The sequence below is a fragment of the Leopardus geoffroyi genome, chromosome B2 (genome assembly GCF_018350155.1).
Source record: "Leopardus geoffroyi isolate Oge1 chromosome B2, O.geoffroyi_Oge1_pat1.0, whole genome shotgun sequence".
NCBI classification, from domain to species: domain Eukaryota; kingdom Metazoa; phylum Chordata; class Mammalia; order Carnivora; family Felidae; genus Leopardus; species Leopardus geoffroyi.
The window spans coordinates 100,356,396-100,375,536 of record NC_059332.1 but is presented as its reverse complement, the minus strand read 5'-3'; the positions used below and the strand labels follow the sequence as shown (position 1 = coordinate 100,375,536).

The following is a 19,141-nucleotide window of genomic DNA, read 5'->3' as shown; positions in this document are numbered from 1 at the left end:
TCCAATAGAAAAATTTTGAAAGATATACACACACATACTCATGCACATTCACAGTGTAATTTCCTTCTGAATTGGTTATAAAAGTGTATATGAGGGGCACCTGGGTGGTTCAGTTGATGAGGTGTCTGACCTCAGCTCAGGTCATGATCTCACGGGTTGTGAGTTCGAGCCCTGTGTCTGGCTTTGTGCTGACAGTGCAGAGCCTACCTGGTTCCCCTGCCTCCCTCTCTCTCTACTCTTCCCTCACTAGTTTGCTCTCTCTCTCTCTCTCTCTCTCTCTCCTCAAAAATAAACATTTTTTGGAAAAAAAAAAAAACAACATATATGAAAGTCCTTGAATAAACCAGACTTATTCTTCCAGGAATCAGATGTAACTGTATACCTTGTATAAAGTATAATCCATTGTACTTACTGATACACTCACAGGTGAGTCTATATATCGATTGATTCCTTTCTTTATATTCTTCACCTCATTTTCTTCATGAGTACTTGTAGAAAGAACTATGACACTAATGACTGTTTTTTTTTTTTACGTTCTTTTCTCCTTGTTTCATATTTAGAAATAGTAGTGAAAATTAAGTATTATATGTTAAAGTCTACTGATATATACTAAGCTGTGTTAAGAAATTACTTCCAATGTGTTTGTACCAACAGGTTGGTGATAGTATTGTTCACAAAGCCAGAGAGACCTTGGAACGAGCTATTAAACTGGTGAATGATACCAAGAAATGGGGTGCCAGGGTTGTATATGGAGATACTGACAGGTAATTAACTTCCTACTTTATAGTTGTCTTTTTGCATCTCTTCAGATATTCATTTCAGTGTTTGAAATGGCTTAAGAGTAATCCTTCCTAAAAACAGAGTTCTACTTAAGTCTTCCTCAGTCCTTATGATCTTGTGATCAGAAGTAGCACAAGTCCTGAATTACCAGATATGATCTTAAGAGACAGAAATTTTAAGTGTCCTGAGCCACAGACTTATGGAGATTCCCATGGCATGCCTGCAGGTAGCAAAGTAGATAGTGATCTGCAAAAAACTGTATACACAGGGGTCTAGTCTAGTCTTTTTAAAAAACAATAGCTCTTAATGTAAATGATTCTTCATATAGCTTCAGCTCTGTGAATTTAAATACATATCTTAACTTTGGAAGATATCTGCCAAAGCTATGAGTGGTTAACTTTCCTTGGCCCAAAATATTTTTGACCTTCTACAAAAAGTGCATGTAGGCAGATAAAATTTTCCATTGGATTCCAGAGGGCTCACAGACTTCCGGAAGTCCATCATCCATGGGCTGACAAAGAATAGGACTGCCTCTGGGTTCTGAATTAATAACCTCAGCTTGGTTGCCTGCCTTGGTATTTTTTTAGGGCCCAGTTATTGATGTAACATCTTATTTGTATGACTTCATAAATTCTTCTAGATTATAAGTATTATGCAGATTTCTTAGAGTCTGATATTTTTCATATTGAAGGCTTAGATTCACAGTGTGATCATGCTTAGAGCACTTGCCTCAGGACCTCTGATGACTTTACAGCCCAATGAAGCTGTAGGACATAATGCTTCTAATCATTAAAAATAGCTTCTAGGTAATCTTTGAAGAGCACTTAATCTTCTCCAGTTCTTTAATGCACGTATAATCAGCATAATCATATTAATGCTGAATGAGACTTGCCTCATACAGCAGCTGTTTCATTACTAACAGGTGGGTATACTTTCAAGTTATCCAGGCCCCAGCTATCCATAGTGTCTACTGTTCCCCATCAAAAGCTACTCTTCAGCTTGACTTTAGTATTTCACTGCTCTGTAAAACCACTTCTGCTGAGTAGTCTAGCAAAATAAAAGTTACTAGAACATGGTTTTGTACCTTGTTAGCAGAGCTCCTTGCAAAAAATTTAGGGAAGAGGAAAAAGTTAAACATTGAATTGTTGAGTTTCATTCAGGGTCATACATGTCATGGTTGATGACACACAGAGAGAATCAGAAGTTGGCATGGTTCTCATTGTAGTTATCTTTGTTTAGCATATAAGATCTTTAAGAATTCAAACCAAAAAAACAGACGCACAGAATGTCAGAACTGAAAGACAGCTTTGGTGCTATTTAGGTCAGCAGTTTTCACACTGCTGGAGGGAACCCTTAGAAGCATATTCTTATGTGCTGCTTAAAAACACATTTCCCTAAGATAAGAAACTTGTCTAAGATCACCTGACTAGTCAGCAATGGAGCCATAAATTAGTACTCAGTGTTTTTTGATTCCTAGCTGGTACTGTCTCATTACATCAGAATTCACAGGTATTTTATGATGCCAATCAAAGAATTTGCAATATTATTAGAACTTTTGCTCTCCATTCACTAATTCATTCAACAAATGATAATTGAAATATACTGTATGAGGGCAGTTCATTCTTGAGCATGCATTATCAATGGTAACAGTATCACCCTAACCCGGTACAAATTGGTTCTCAGGGAGCAAAACCACTTAGATAGTACAATGGATTTTTGGCCCTACAAAGTTCAACCACCCAACAATATTTTATTTCTTAATAATTACTTTCTCTTATTAAATTTACTTTTGGGGCACCTGGGTGGCTCAGGCAGTTAAGCATCTGACTTTGGCTCAGGTCGTGATCTCATAGTTTGTGGGTTTGAGCCCAATGTCAGGTTCTATGCTGACAGTGCAGAGCCTGGAGCCTGCTTCAAGTTCTGTGTCTCCCTCTCTGTTTGCCCCTCTCCTGCTCACTCGCACGCACTCTCTCTCTCTCTCTCTCTCTCAAAAATAAAACATTAAAGAAATCTGAAGTTAAAAAAATTTTTTTAAATAAATAAAAATAAATTTCAACTTTTTTGAGAGAACAATAATGATAAAAGATTGAGAAATACTGCTTTAGGGATAATAGATAATGCTTGGTGAAATGAAAAAGTTCTTAACTGAGAGTGAGGAGATCTGGATTTGCTTTCTAGCTATACATCTAGTCGATGCATGGCCATTAACAAGTCTTTTAGCCTCTCTGAGGCTCAGTTGCCTCATGATCAGAATAAAGGAAATCTGATAGATGATGGTGAATGATCATTGCCTCCCTCCGATTTCAAGACTGCTGATTTTATGAATCTTGGGATCTAACTAAGGGCAATCAGTTACCAAAGCATCATAATTACTCTTACAGAAAGGTGTTTCTGTCTCTAAAGCAGTTATGCATTATTGTCCATTTAGAAAGTATAATAAACACACTATTTCTTTTTTCAATTAAATGATATTTTTTATTAAAATATAACTGGGAGTGCTTGGGTGGCTCAGTTGGTTAAGCATCTGACCCTTTTTTTTCCCCCCACATTTATTCATTTTTGAGAGACAGAGCATAAGTTGGGGAGGGGCAGAGAGAGAGAGGGAAACAGAATCTGAAGCAGGCTCTAGGCTGTGAGCTGTCAGCACAGAGCCCGACGCAGGGCTTGAACCCACAAACCGTGAGATCATGACCTGACCCAAAGTCAGATGCTTAACGGACTGAGCCGCCCAGGCGCCCCAGGTGTCTGACTCTTGATTACAGCTCAGGTCATGGTCTCATGGTTCATGAGTTCAAGCCCCATGTTGGGCTCAAGCCCCACGTCATACTACACACTGACAGTGCAGAACCTACTTGAGGTTCTCTTTTCCTCTCTCTGCTCCTTTCCTACTCATGTACTCTTGCTCTCTCAAAAATAAACTTTAAAAAATAAAATTGATATACAGTATTAGTTTCAGGTATATGATACAGTGATATGACCATTATATACATTACAAAATGCTCACCATGATAAGTATAGCTACCAGCTATCACCATACAAAGTTATAATATTACTGACAAGTGGTTTAAACAGTTATTTTATAGAAGAGTGGTTCTCAGTCATATTTACTACACCCTAGTGGAATATGACCTACTCCCATCAGTTATAGGAATTCTCTATAGTAGTGGTAATAGCTCTTATATAGAGTGGCAGCAGAAGAGTGGTGTGAAGCTAGAATCCGAATCTCTAGAAAAATTCACCTGAGTATAATTGAGAAAGGCTTTCTAGGTTGTTCTAATATCCTCACTCACGCCCTACTATGTGAAAATCACACTCTGTATGTGTGCTTGGATCTCTCAACCCAAAGATGATTGTTACTTAACTAGATTAAAAGCACCAGTGACAGACAAACTTATTTTAAAACAGTCTTTCTCTTTTTTGTAGGACAGTCACCTCCATTCTGTTAAGTGATCAAAAATTTCCATTAATCTTGGCCAGCAGTCTTGAAGCTTAGCTCCAAATAAAACTGGCCAAAGCAACATAGATGGACTCAAACCCACTAACTACTGGGTAAAATCTCATATATGTAGCCTATAATAATATTGAGGTATAATTTTTAACAAAACACATAATTTAAAAAAATGTAATGTTTGTTTTTGAGAGAGAGACACACACAGACAATGTGAGCAGGGGAGGGGCGGAGAGAGAGAAGGAGACACAGAATCCCAGCAGGCTCCAGGTTCTGAGCTGTCAGCACAGAGCCCGACATGGGGCTCAAACCCACAAGCCTTGAGATCATGACCTGAGCCCAAGTCAGACATTTAACTGGCTGAGCCACTCAGGCACCCCAGAAATCCTTCCGTCTTGACCTGTATATACTGCTGGTGGAATTGTACATCAGAAATTTCTTTCTGGAATTCAGTTTGACAGTATCTTTCAAAAAATATTTTTAGAGTATACATTTACCCAGAAATTTCACTGATAGAAATTTGTTCTAAGGATACAACCAGAGGTGTGCCAAATTATTATATGTGAAATATTAGCAAAAAAATTTTAAGTAACCTAAATTTCCAGTGATTGAGGTTTGGTTAAATTATGATACATCTGTACATTGAAATACAGTACAACTGTTAAAATAACGTAAAAGAACTAAGCAGTGTGAGAAAATATTATGATGTACAATTAAATGAAAGAAGAAAGTTATCCAACAATCTGATCTGTGATCCCGAAGGAGAAGAGATTTACAGATATACAGAAAGGTTTGTAGTGCCTATTTTCTGAATGGTCAGATTAGGTGGCTGTTTTCTTCTTTGTGCTTTATGTTTTCTGACATTTTCTTCAGTGAACATATATTATAAAATACATGTGTGTCTTTTTTAAGTTGGGTGGTTCTGGAAGGAAATTTCCTCCCATATCACAAGTAAATTTTTCATTTCTTTATAATCACATTTTCTTTTATTTTATGACTGATGTAATGGTGCATCATATAAAGCCATTATTGTCTAGGAATGACCCAAGACCTTCTTGGCATCTCTGACAGCTGAGCTGGTCTATGTGAAGCTAAACTAGAAATATTAGATGTTTTTAAAATCTGTAATAATACAAGGAAAGTATGATAAAGCAAGAAAGCTTAAACAGGAACCAACTTCATAAGGAAAAGGGGCGAAAAAGCTTTCTTTGGTATTAGGGTATTATCCAGAAAAGTAAAGTCACTGTTGATGAAATTTTTTTGTTACAACAATCTCGTTTTTAACCCTCTTAGTATGTTTGTGCTACTGAAAGGAGCTACTAAGGAGCAGTCTTTTAAGATTGGTCAGGAAATTGCTGAAGCTGTAACTGCTACCAATCCTAAACCAGTGAAATTGAAGTTTGAAAAGGTAAGAGAAATATAATTAATACTGGAAATAACAGATGAAATTCACATACCTTATGGAGATTTTGGTCTTGCATAATACATTTTCAGAATCAGTAACAGTATAATACCTACAAATTGTTGTATTTAAAATATTTTCCCTGAGTTTTGTATAATTTTCTCAAAAAAAACCCGTTTGTTCCAATTAACTATTGCTGTGTAACAGACCCCCCCCCCCCAAACTTAATGATGTAAAACAGCCACTCTTTTATTATGCTTACGGATTTTATGGGTCAGGAATTCAGAAGAGGTGCAGCAGGGATGGCATGTCTCTGCTCCACAGTGTCTAGATCCTTAGCTGGGAAACTTAATGGCTGAAGGTGATACAACTTGAAGCTTGCTCACTCTGCTGTCTGGGGGTTGATGCTGGCTGCTGTTGGGAACATCAGCTGGGGCTGTCAGCTAGAACACCTACATTTGGCCTTTCCCTGGGATTATTTGTTCTTCCTCACAGCATGATGGCATTGAGTTCCAGGAATGAACATCCCAAAGAAAAATAGACAAAAGCAGTTTTGTTTTTTATGACCTAGTCTCAAAGTCACACCACATCATAGCCTATCTAGATTTAAGAGAGAGCATAGATTCCCATCTCTTAATGGGAAGAATGTCAGAATCACATTGTAAGGTCATGTGGAATGGCAGATATTTTTTATTTGGACAGTACAGTCTGCCATAAGGACCTTGTTAGACTCTTTTCACTTTACCTTCCATATCATATATGTATTTAGTTCTTTCCATATAAAAGCTACTAAGCTAGGAGAGGTGTGGAATGCAAAGAAGCATAAGACACAGTCCCACTAAGCCAATAATCATGAGAGCAGTCTCCCTAAACACTGTAAGAGCACAAAGAAAAGGAGGTATTATGTCATCTTGGGCTGGATGAGGAGACTCCATGGAGGAGTTCTTCCATGAGGAGGTAATATTGCACTGTGTCTCAGAAAATGGTTAGAATTTCAATGGGCAGCCATGGGGCTGCAGTCATTCTGCATAGAAGAAAATGGCATGTAGGAGGATAGGGAGTTGGAAAAGCACAATATGGGAATATAGAGTAGTGGGAGAGAACTCTAGAAAATAAACTTAAGACCAGATTGTAGAGTGTCTTGAATACCAAGCTAAAATGTTTAAACCTGATTCAGAAAAGTGTATCAAACAAGAACATGACATGATCAGAGCTGTTTGGGGAGGCTTAGTCTCACAGTGGTATACAAGATGTTTTGGGAAGGGGAGAAGCTCAGGACAGGATGCAGCCTGTATAACCTGAACTAGGGAAGATAAAGAGCAATTCAGGAGATACTGAGAAAGAAGGATCCGTATGAATTAGAAATGGTTGATTTAAGAAAACGGGTGTGAAAAAAAAAAAAGAAAAGAAAACGGGTGTGGAAAGTGTAAAAGTACCTACTTTGAAGCAAGAATTGTCATAGAAGAGATTCAAAGAGGACTCAGATATGGTATCTGCCCTGAAGAGTGAGCATTCTGATTGGAGCAGAGATGGGGAGAACAGTTAGAAAACAAAGTAAGAATGAAGTACATGTATGGTGCTATGGACACAACCCATCTGGCAAAAATGAAGAGTATGGCCTGCTTAGAAAATAGCACCAGACATGAAAACTTACCTGAAATAGATCACAGACCGAAACATAAAAGCAAAAAAACTGCAAAACTTCTTAAAGAGAATAAACATTAGTTAAGAATTGTGATGTATAGGTTCATGATGAATATTGTAGTTTTTTTCTTGTATTGTCTTTGGCTTTGGGACAAAAAAAGGGGGGGGCTGGTTTCATAAAATGAGTTGGCAATATTCCCATTTCTATTTTCTGGAAAAAAAAATATAAGATTAGTACAATTATTTCTCTTAAAAGTGGTTGATAGAATTCATCAGTGAAGCTCTCCAGTCCTGACATTTTACTGGGGGAAAGGGTGGGTCATAGATTTTTAATTACAAATTAAACATCCTTGATAAATATTGAAATATTCAGGTTTTCTTATATCAGTGTTGATAACTTGTGGTTGTCAGCGAATTTGTCCATTTCTCCTAGATTGTCAGATTTGTTGGCATGAATTATACTTCCTTAATGTCATTTTGATATCTGTAAGATCCTTAGTGATCCCCCTCCTTTCACTTTTGATATTGATCATTTTTTTTGTTTTTTTCCCCACAATCATCTACCTAAAGGTTTATCCATTTACTGAACTTTTTGAAGAACCATTTCTTTAATTTCCACTCTTTATTCTTTCCTTCCTTATACTTACTTTGGGTTTAGTTTGCTTTTCTTTTCCTGTCTTCTTAATTTAGAAGCTTGAATCTTTGATATTAAATAAATATTTTTTAATGTAAGTGTTTAAAGATATAAATTTCCCTCTAAATACTACTTTAGCTTCGGGGCGCCTGGGTGGCTCAGTTGGTTGAGTGTCCGACTTTGGCTCAGGTCATGATCTCGCAGTCCTTGAGTTCGAGCCCCACATCAGGCTCTGTGCTGACAGCTCAGAACCTGGAGCCTGTTTCAGATTCTGTATCTGTCTCTCTGCCTCTCTCTCTCAAAAATAAGTAAACATTAAAAAAATTTTTTTTAAATAAATAAATACTACTTTAGCTTCAATTTTTGGTATCTTGTATTTCCATTATTATTCATTTGTTTCAGTGATAAAGACCCATACATCATTTAGACTTGTGTTAAGTTCCAAATATTTAAGGATATTCCAGAAATAATACCATTATTTCTAATTTAATTCCATTGTGGTCAAAGAAGATACTCCGTATGATTTTAATGCTTTTATTAAGTTTATTGAAATTTGTCATTTGGCCCAGCCAGTGGTCTGTCTTAGTGATTATACCCATGTGACCTTAAAAGCTTTCTGTATCCAGCTTTTTGGAATGTCCTATAAATGTCACTTAGGTTAAGGTAATAGTGATGTTGTTGAAGCCTTCTGTATTCTTAATGATTTCCTGTCAATTTCTAAGGGAGAGGTGCTGAAGTTTCCAAATATAATCATAGATTTGCCTTTTTCTTCCTTTTAGTTCTGCCAGTTTCTATTTCAGATATTTTGAAGTTTTCTTTCTAGGTACATACACATTTAGGATTATGTATCTTCTTGATAAATTGTTATTTTTATCTTCGATAATACTTGTCTTGAAATCTACTTTTTTCTGATGATAAAACACTCTTGTTTTGATTAGTGTTAGCATGTGTATCTTCCATTTTTTATTTTTAACCTTCTTATGTCCTTGTATTTGAAGTGGATTTCTAGTAGTTTATTGCTTTGTCTCATTTTTTGATCAGATCCAATCTGATCACTTCTGCCTTTTAATTGGGATGTTTAGACCATTTTATACTTAGTATAATTATTGATAATGTTTGAGGACAGAAGAAAGGACCAGTTTGGTAGGTCCATTGGACCCTTAATCTAGGAATTCAACTTCAGGGAATTTAGTAGATTAATCCATGCAAGATTGTTCACTGGAACACTATTTGTAATAACAAAAGATTGGAAACATCCTAAATGACCCACAGTAGTAGGTAACTGGTTACATAAATTGTGATATCCTCCCATCATGGACTACTATACCTACAAAATAAAAGGAGCTTTCTGTACAAGGACGGAATATTCTCCAAGATAAATTATTAAAATAAGCAAAGTACAAAATGATGTATACGGTAAGCTACCATTCATATGTATAAATATCTCTGGAAGGCTATACAGGAAATCAATAGAGGATGCCTCTAGGCATCTCTAGGTAAAGACAGTAGAGGCTAGGGGATGAGGGCTTTTCATTATATAGTCTCTTATAACTTTTAATGTTGTACTTAATAACTCTTAAATATATAAGTGTTACTTAAAGTGATTTTTAATTTTTAATAGACTTTTGAGAGAGTAGCCTCAGTTGCAGTAGGGACAAAATTTGATAGTGCAAACAAAGGAGTTGAGTGGGAAGCAAATAAAAACAACTAACTAATTTTGTGTGCTTTATGTTTAAATGTTATATCATGAATTTCATTGGTGCTGAGCCATATTTAATGGGGGGTTTTGGAATTGATTTTTGATTAATTTGGTTAAAGAAAGAAAAAGGGCGCCTGGGTAGCTCAGTTGGTTAAGGATCTGACTTTGCCTCAGGCCGTGATCTCATGGATCATGAGTTCAAGCCCCACATTGGGCTCTCTGCTATTAGCACAGAGCCTGCTTCAGATCCTCTGTCTCCCTCTCCCTCTGTCTCAAAAATAAACATTTTTAAAAAAGAAAAAGACAAAAAAATAAGATATTCATGGTAGGGAAAAATGGTTATTTAGAGGCATTTTGTTAATCCATCACAGGTATATTTGCCCTGTGTCTTACAAACAAAAAAGAGGTATGTGGGTTACATGTATGAAACACTGGATCAAAAGGACCCGGTATTTGATGCAAAAGGAATAGAAACCGTCAGAAGAGATTCCTGCCCTGCTGTTTCTAAGGTAAGGTTTATCTATCTTGTGTTCATCTTTAAGAAATAAGTAGGATTTTCACCAGATTCTTTAGCTTAAACACACATGAGGTGGTCCTCCTAGTCTCTTTGTATGTAACTATCAGTGGAGGAACTATATGATTTTGAGAATTTCATTTCTAATGAAAACGACTTATTTGATTTTAGTCCTTAGTTTCTGACTTCTTCCCTCACCTTACCTTTTATCACAATTACTGAAAAACAACACATGAACTTGACAAGAATTTCCTGCCTATCACCTGGATGATGATATGTTATCATATAACAACACCCAAAAGCTAGGGAGCAGGATAAAGAAAACTAGCAATGGAAAAATTTTGTAAGTAATCCATTCTAGATAAACTGAGTTACTAACACAAGTTAGAAAGATTTCTGAACAATGGTACCATAAATTACCTAAATTTCTCAACCACGGTAATTTTAACCATAGTATTTTATATTTTTTATTTATTCAGGTCCAGACTCCTTCTGTAACAAACTAAAAATAAATGGTATAAATGGAATAGTACTCTACACACTGAGTTTTTTAAGAGCATAAAAAGTGTAATAGATGGACTATTGTCAGTGTGTCAGTATGTTATGCTATATATGTAATGTTATGTGAACTTGAGATATTATTTAATACTAGTCCCTGGAAGAGAAATCCACTGCATTCTTTCTCCAAGGGTAGAATTGTGCTTAAGCTAAATTAGCAAACTTAATGAGTAAATATATATTGGTTCCAGTATTCACAAAATACAGAACTTCCACCCAGAACTAATTTAAATTCAATCCATTCCATAAATCCACTGCATGTCAGTCATTTCCTAGTAGAAATATTTCCAGAAAATATAGCAACAGTGATTAAATATACTAGGGGATATTTTATCTTTATGAATGTATCCTTTTTTTTTCTTAAGATACTTGAGCGTTCTCTAAAGCTGCTATTTGAAACAAGAGACATAAGTTTAATTAAACAGTATGTTCAGCGACAGTGTATGAAGCTTCTAGAAGGAAAAGCCAGCATCCAAGATTTTATCTTTGCCAAGGAATACAGAGGAAGTTCCTCTTACAAACCTGGAGCTTGTGTGCCAGCCCTTGAACTTACAAGGTAATGATGGGGGCACCTGGGTGGCTCATTTGGTTGAGCATCTGTCTTAGCTCAGGTCATAATCTCACAGTTCATGGGTTCAAGCCCCATGTTGGGCTCTGCACTGACAGTGCAGATCCTACTTCGGATTTTCTGTTTCCCTCTCTCTCTACCCATACCCTGCTCATGCTCGCTCACTCTCAAACAAACATTAAAAGGTGGGGGGGGGGGGGCAGTAATGATGCATACAACAGCACAACTCTGTACCTAACAAGTGTTGTTCTGGGATGCTGAGTGGTTTGAAATAGATGAAAAGATACCTAGTCCACAGGCACATAATTGTTTCTTCACCTGCCCCAATGAAGCCTCACTAATGGTAAATAGATGCTCCCCCATACTTTGTAAGCTCTGAAGAGGAGGAAGGAACTCCTTTTCTGGGCTTCTCTTGGGAAACTAAATTCAGTGAAATTTTAATCTTGTACAGAACTTGAATTGTCATTTTCCCACATCAAAATCCCTAGGTAGTCCTTAATAGGGATCTACCAAAGCACTTAGATGGCATCATTCTAGAATCAGATCATCTAACGAGCTAAATTTTCTCTTTCACTGTTAGATTTATGATCATTCTGACTCTTAGGAGATAGAAATTAATACATTTTAAGCTAGTTGATATATGGCAACTCATGTTGTTTTTCACAGCAATGATTTACAGATCAAGTTTTAAACTCTTAACATTATATCCATTTGGTGCTGAATCAAATGTATATAGCTTTCAAGAAGGTTGTAACTCAAAGTTGTAATCTCGTGGTTTCATAATTATTTCACTCTCCCTTAATCTGCTAGTAAGATGCCTTCTATAACAGCCTTTGAGTGAATATTTATGTGGTTTTAAATAGGAAAATGCTTACTTACGATCGGCGCTCTGAGCCTCGAGTTGGAGAGCGAGTGCCATACGTCATCATTTATGGGGCTCCTGGAATACCACTTATCCAGTTGGTGAAGCGCCCAGTGGAAGTGCTGCAGGACCCGACTCTGAGACTGAATGCCACTTACTATATCACCAAGCAGATCCTTCCACCCCTGGCAAGAATCTTCTCACTTATTGGTATTGATGTCTTCAGCTGGTATCATGAATTACCCAGGGTAAGCCTACTAAATAGTATATACCTGTGCTGTGACTTGCAATTTCTAGTAGAACTAAAGATTTTATTTCTGTGCTGAGAGGCAACGTGGATACTCTATTATCCTAAACTGACAAAGGTGCCACACTCTTCTGGTTTCCTAAAAAAAAAAAAAAACTTTTAAGTTTTCTACAAACACCTTCCCAGTTTCTGTCAGACTAGCCAGATTGTAGAATATTAAAATAAATCCCACCACTATGTCAGTAGTAAATACTTAATAAACCAGCTAATAAATAAATGGAGAACCAAAATTCCTTAAAAGTGGGTGTTTAGTATATACAATACAGTGTCTAGACATAGTGCTGGAGAAATCAAACTAAAGAAGTAATGTTAAAATAGCATTATACTAAAGTAAAACATGGAATGTGGAATCTTAGCAAAGGGAGTTTTGCTTGAACTCTTCTTAGTTAGCTCATTGGAAGCCTGAAGGAACTATAGGTGATTGTGTAATAATCTGCACTACATTAGTCGAGGAGAGGAGCAGTTTCAGTCTGCTGTTGAGAATTAGATCTGCTCAGTCATTTGCTGTTATCTCAGACTGTGAAAGACTGATGGTATTCAGGGAAACTGGTGAAAGTTGATCTTCAAATTACTTTTACTTTCTCAGCAAGCACATATGGCCTCAAGGAAACTAATACTGAGGTTGAGGCTGTGCTTCAGAGAAGCTGTGCTGGCCAACATCTGTGATGCTGTATCCTGGCTTTGCACTGGAACGCTGTTACTGATTTTCATTTCGTCAGCAGAAAGAATGTTAAACCAATGGCATTTGTTAAGAGACTGACCTAATAATCTCTATGAAGAGTGATTTGTAAGATACAGGAGGAGACACCAAGGGTATAATAACCACATGATAATGTTATTTCAGTGTAAAAACAGTTCCAGAAGTCAAGTCTCTGAAACCAGTATTAACTTCAAATGAAGAATGCTTAGGTGACACAGCCTAATTACATTTGAAATTCTCCAGGTTTACTTTTGCTTGAATTTTGCACCCTACTGCCTACCAAGTTACTTTAACCCTTTTCTTGCCTTGTTTCCATGGCCCAGTTGTGCAGCCTTAAACAGAATCCACTCTCAATGTGGATTTCTTCCATTGCCCTCTCCAGTCTCCAGTGCCCTGGATGATCTCACACATCTATGTATCTCAACCAAAAAACTGAGTGGCAGGAGACTGTTTTTTTCCCAAAAGAAAAAAAGAAAAACATCATATCTGACGATATTAACACATAAGCTCTGTAAAAAGGATTTTGTCCATTTCTATAGCCCCATTATCTAGAACAGTACCTGACATAGAGTAGCTACTTAGTACTTGTTGGAAGAAGGAAATAGTGCCTTCGTAAACCTGCAGTTAGCATGAGAGCAGTGGCTCTACTGTGAAGCTGGATCAGAGTTTCATTAACTTTTTAAATTTTTATTCCACTATAGTTAACATACAGTGTTCTTTTATTTCAGGTGTACAATATAGTGACTCAACAATCCCATACATTACTCAGTGCTCACCATGATAAGTGTGCCCTTAATCCCCATCACCCACCCACCCCCCACTTCCTCAAAACTTATTTCTGAATTAATGTTTTCATAGATACAGAAAGCCACCAGCTCCTCTCGAAGCGAACTTGAAGGGCGGAAAGGCACTATTTCACAGTATTTCACTACTTTGCACTGTCCTGTGTGTGATGACCTGACTCAGCATGGCATCTGTGGTAAATGTCGGAGCCAACCTCAGCATGTTGCAGTCATCCTCAACCAAGAAATTCGGGAGTTGGAACGTAAACAGGAGCAACTTGTAAAGGTACGGCCTTCTTTGCTAGACCTTTCCAGGAAATATCATCAACCCTTGAGGTATAGTTTGAGATACGAAACTGGTATGAAAAGTAGGAGTAAAAATTCTAGTATCAAAATATATAATTTGATTATAATATATAATCAAAATATCAAAAATATAATTGAACTAAATTACTTAAAGATGGCTTGGTAAAGATTTTGGATACTAACCCTTTATCAGATATGTAATTTGCAAATATCTTCTCCTGGTCCATACATTGTCTTTTAGTTTTGTTGTTTCATAATTTATTTTTGTTTTTATGGAATAGTGTATTGTTTATTAAAACCTAGAACTACAATGTACCTCTACCCAATTTCTTTTATAATATTTACCAGTTTCTCTATCATGTCTGTCTATTTACCATTCTCATAAAAATCTGGTTGTCCTAGAGAATTGCTGGTAAACTTGAAAGGTTCACAGTCTAAGAGTCTAGATAGAAAATTAATAGTTAACATGATTGAGTCTTATTATATGCTAGAGACCTCTTACAAATGAGTAAACAGACACAAGAGGGCTAAGTATTTGCCCTATGTTATGCTGCTGATAAGTAGCCAGGCTGGGATACAGACATAAAATACAGAGATGATTTTTCAAATGTGGGAATTCTACCAGTAATAAACAGCAGAAACCTCTTTAAGTTGGAAAATGAAATCTGAGGAAACATTATCCTAGCACATTTAAAAAAAAAAAAAAAAAGTATTTCTTAAAGGAGCGATTGTACCTTTTAAACCATTGTATTGCCAGTACATTTTTTGCTTTCAGGCTAGAGAAGAACAACTTCAGAGTGAAGTTTATTTTGTGTTATAAGAGCAATATATAAAGTTATTGAAATGTTTAAAAACCAACCAGATAATTGAGAGGCAGTATGATTTAGTGGAAAATGAACCATAGGGTGCCTGGGTGGCTCAGTCGGTTAAGCGTCTGACTTTGGCTCAGGTCATGATCTTGCAGTCCCGTGAGTTCAAGCCCCGCATCGGGCTCTGTGCTGACAGCTCAGAGCCTGGAGCCTGCTTCAGATTCTGTGTCTTTCTCAAAAATAAACATTAAAAAAAAAAAGAAAAAAATGAACCATGCTGATAATAAGGGACATCAGGATTCTAGTTTGGACTTCATTATATTGGACTTTTCCTTCCTTGGTTTTATCAGAGTTCTTTCACGGGTCCTGTCTACTTCCGACGTTGTAAATTCTCTTATAAAATCATTCCTCACGGTCCTAATAGAATTCAAACCAGGATGTGAAGGCCAGCCTCTGCACCTTGTCCTCAAGGTAAAGAAGCTTTTGAACCAAGGCAGAGTATCAAACTTAGCTGCCATGAAGGTGAACAGGGAGAGAAACCATGTCTTAGGAGACAAGGCTCTTAAAAAATTTGAGCATCATATGAAGATGATTAAGGATTGATAAAGCATAGACTATTTGCTCTGTACCATTCTAGCTGCCACATTTTGTACTGGCAAAATATTAAGTTTTAGAGAATATAGCCAGTCATCTAGAATCCATTAAACATTTCATTAAGGATGGTAGAATCTTAAAGGTATGATTATTTTGATGCAACCACAGAAACCTAGCTGTTGAAATAAGTTGATTTTTTCCCCTCTCCCCTTTCATCTCCTATATACTTCTTAAATACCCTCACTTTTCTCCTTTCTTTTATCATCCTAGTCCAAACCACCATCCTCTCTCCCCTAAACTCCTGCAGCAGCTTCCTAGCCTGACCCCCTGCCGCTGTCTCCATTCTTAAAAAAATAGATCATTCTAGCCAGTGTTAAGTTTATTTTACCTATTTTGGGGTTGGGGGGGGCCTAGAATCCCAAGCAGGCTTTGCACTGTCGGCGTGAAGTCCGATGTGGGGCTTGAACTCAAACTGTGAGATCATGACCTGAAGAAATCAAGAGATGGACGCGTAACCAACTGAGACACCGAGGCGCCCCTAAAATTACATTTTAAAAGTACAAGTCTGGTACTTTCTCTTTCTGTCTGATAAAATTCAAACTCTTTAGTATGCTTTATTAGTCTTTCTCCATTCTAGCACCTACCTGCTACCTTTCAGTCCATTGCTTAACCTTCTCCCTGTTACACTCTTCAATACAATGCTATAAAGCTAGAAATTCATTATAAACTCAGAAAACAAAATGATTGTTGCCACTTGGGGAAATTTTAACTCCCAATTAAACACTACACGTAAGATTCTAGACAGCCATAACAAATCTCAGGGAAAATTTCCATCACCTCAAACACTTTTAATAATAAACAGGAAAGAATAAGGAATGAAATAAGCATCTGATTGGCTTACTTTTTCAAAAATTTTCAGAGGATAGCAAAAAGAAAGACTAAAGCAGCCTTTTTTTTTTTTTTTTTTTAAATGAGCTAAGTAAGTATCCCAGTTGTGGTGTTTTGAGTTTTTAAACATAAGCTGAATTTAGCTATAGTGCTCAGGGTTGAAATCACCAGTAACAGATCTTGAAACTCAACATTGAGTTAAATTTAAAGAGGCAAGTAATTCCATCCTGGCTTATTTATCAGACAAGCACAGAGAGTTGCATAAACATTTATCAGTTTGTCCTGACACCTGAATATAGCTGCAGTACGTATAGCCTCAATACAGAACTTCTGTATTTGGGGATGGTTTTGAGTCTCATGACAGAGATCTCCTTAGTGAAAGACTTCATAGAAGAACAGCATACTTTGTCATCAGAGAACACAGAGTAAGTACACAGTTTCTCAGCAGTTTGTTTGGACACCATCATAATAATTGGTACAGTAACCTCAGGAAAACTCCTCTTCACTTGACTAATACAGATGAGAGAATGAACCAGAGCAGTTTGATTTTTCTCTCAAAAGACCTATCTAGAGCAGAAGCAGCTATTTGGTATCCCTTTTGGATAACTTTTTTATTGGCGTCTGAAAAGATAAATCTGAGTAATGTGAAAAAATATTGTTTATGGCTCATTTAAAAGACGGTCTTTAATGGTAATTGGATAGCTTATTATATGAATCTTAACATACCTTTGACCTTATTATATGAATCTTAATATACCCTATGAGCTACATAGGAGTTAGGGGTAACTACTCTCTCCTAGACAAAAATCCACATATGAATTTTGACTGTCCAAAAATTTAATAGCCTGCTCTTGACCGGAAGCCTTACTAATAACAAACAGCTGAGGAACAATATTTGTATGTTACATGGATTATACACTGTATTCTTTCAATAAAGTAAGCTAGAAAAATCATAAGTTAGAGAAAAAACATTTATAGTACTGTACTGAGTTTATTGAAAAGAAATCCATGTATCAGTACTTACCTGTTAGAAATGCCTCAACATAGGGTAGGTGAGGCTTCAGGGATGAAAAGTAATGAAACTTCTTGTAATAAGTGTTATTTGTCTGCCAGTAATCTGTGGTGGGTCAGAGAGGAGGGACTATAAAAGTTTGTTAACACATATACATAGGACCTCTCCTATTGTTTTATGTATTCCTCTTATACTTTCAGATATGCAAGAACTGTACAGGGTGCTTTGATCGACATATCCCGTGTGTATCTCTGAATTGCCCCGTACTTTTCAAACTCTCCCGAGTAAATAGAGAATTATCCAAGGCACCATATCTCCGGCAATTACTAGACCAGTTTTAAATTGTCAGTATCACAGAATTCCAGGTGCTATTTTTTCAGTGTTTACCACTAAACTGTTGTGCATGGTGCTTTTTCAACTTTCATCGAGTCAAGTATGTTCACTGTCTATTATCTGAAGACTATGAAGGCTTTTATGCTAACTGAATTAAAAATTGTTCTTATCAATCTCTGAATAGCTCACTTCTTACAATGTACAAAGTCTCCATCCTTACACCTTTTTAACATTGTTTTATAACGTATGTGTTGAATTTGCTCCGGTATGTGTAACATCTTGTAAATCCATTTGCGTAGATCATACTGACTTCCCTGTGGAAGGAGCACTGAAAACCTCTTTAAAAAAAAAACAAAACAAGACAAAAGAAAAAAAAAAAAACCCATTCGTGTGTTTTCCTTGAACTGTCTGTATCAAGACGTGTTACTTAGAGATACTCATTCACTTTATAATTTTGACTGCGAAATATTTTGTAAATACACTTTTTTACTTTTCAGACAACTGAGTAAAATAATGTGCAATGAATTTTATACAAATGATTTTCAAGTTGTTAGGTATATTTCCTCTAGGTTTTGCTTGACTCAGAGTAGAGTTGTTATTTTGATCAAACTGTGCAAACAATAGTACCATGTGTAGCATTTTGAAACCTTATTTTCTAAAACCGCTGTCTTGCTTTAGCTATTAATGGGGCATTGTGAGGAACTGTGCAAAGACATTTTTGTTACAAACCTGTGGGCCTGTTGCAATACTTTAAAAATAAAAATTTTATTCCATTTTTGCTTGTTTTGTATAGACATTTCTATTGCTTCTAAATATGCTTAAAATATTTTCTTTCCTTATGTACTGTACAGTTAATCTTATTTGCCATCATCTTGAACACAAAATGTGTATTTAGAATATTTGTATAACTGTATAAAATTAAAAAGGAATTATGTGGTCAGTGCATTGTTTTCTAAACTGGAAATCATTTTGTTTTAAAAGTTAATAATGGAAACCATATTAAAATTGAATAAAATATGAAATATGGCAGTGTGATTTTATCTTGGTCTAAGTGGTATTTCTCCACCTGTTGTATTAGCCTGTGATGGTTGCATCTTAGTAATGAGGTAAACTTAATTCATTGTTATATTCCAATTGATGCTACAAATTCCTTCACCAAACCATGCAGATTAAAAGGGAGGAGGGCAGCACAAGTAGTCTAGTCTAGCTCTCATCCTTTTATAGTTGTAAGAAGCTACTTGTTAGGGTTTCTGTGTACATTTTCATTTAGATATGACTAGTCTTGAAGCCAGGACTTTGCG

At 36.4% G+C, this 19,141-nt stretch overlaps 1 protein-coding gene across 2 annotated transcripts in view; it reads left to right on the top strand.

The window, feature by feature from the left end:
- REV3L (REV3 like, DNA directed polymerase zeta catalytic subunit) overlaps positions 1 to 18,880 on the top strand; it is a 175,006-nt gene extending 156,126 nt beyond the window's left edge. For both annotated transcript variants that reach the window (XM_045499299.1, XM_045499300.1), the window contains exons 26-32: positions 655 to 764; positions 5,522 to 5,636; positions 9,979 to 10,116; positions 11,045 to 11,235; positions 12,111 to 12,357; positions 13,975 to 14,184; positions 17,708 to 18,880. In XM_045499299.1, coding sequence (XP_045355255.1) covers positions 655 to 764; positions 5,522 to 5,636; positions 9,979 to 10,116; positions 11,045 to 11,235; positions 12,111 to 12,357; positions 13,975 to 14,184; positions 17,708 to 17,848 — 1,152 coding nt within the window. In that variant the 3' untranslated portion in view covers positions 17,849 to 18,880. The remainder of the gene's footprint in view (positions 1 to 654; positions 765 to 5,521; positions 5,637 to 9,978; positions 10,117 to 11,044; positions 11,236 to 12,110; positions 12,358 to 13,974; positions 14,185 to 17,707) is intronic.
- The last annotated feature ends 261 nt before the right edge of the window (positions 18,881 to 19,141 follow it).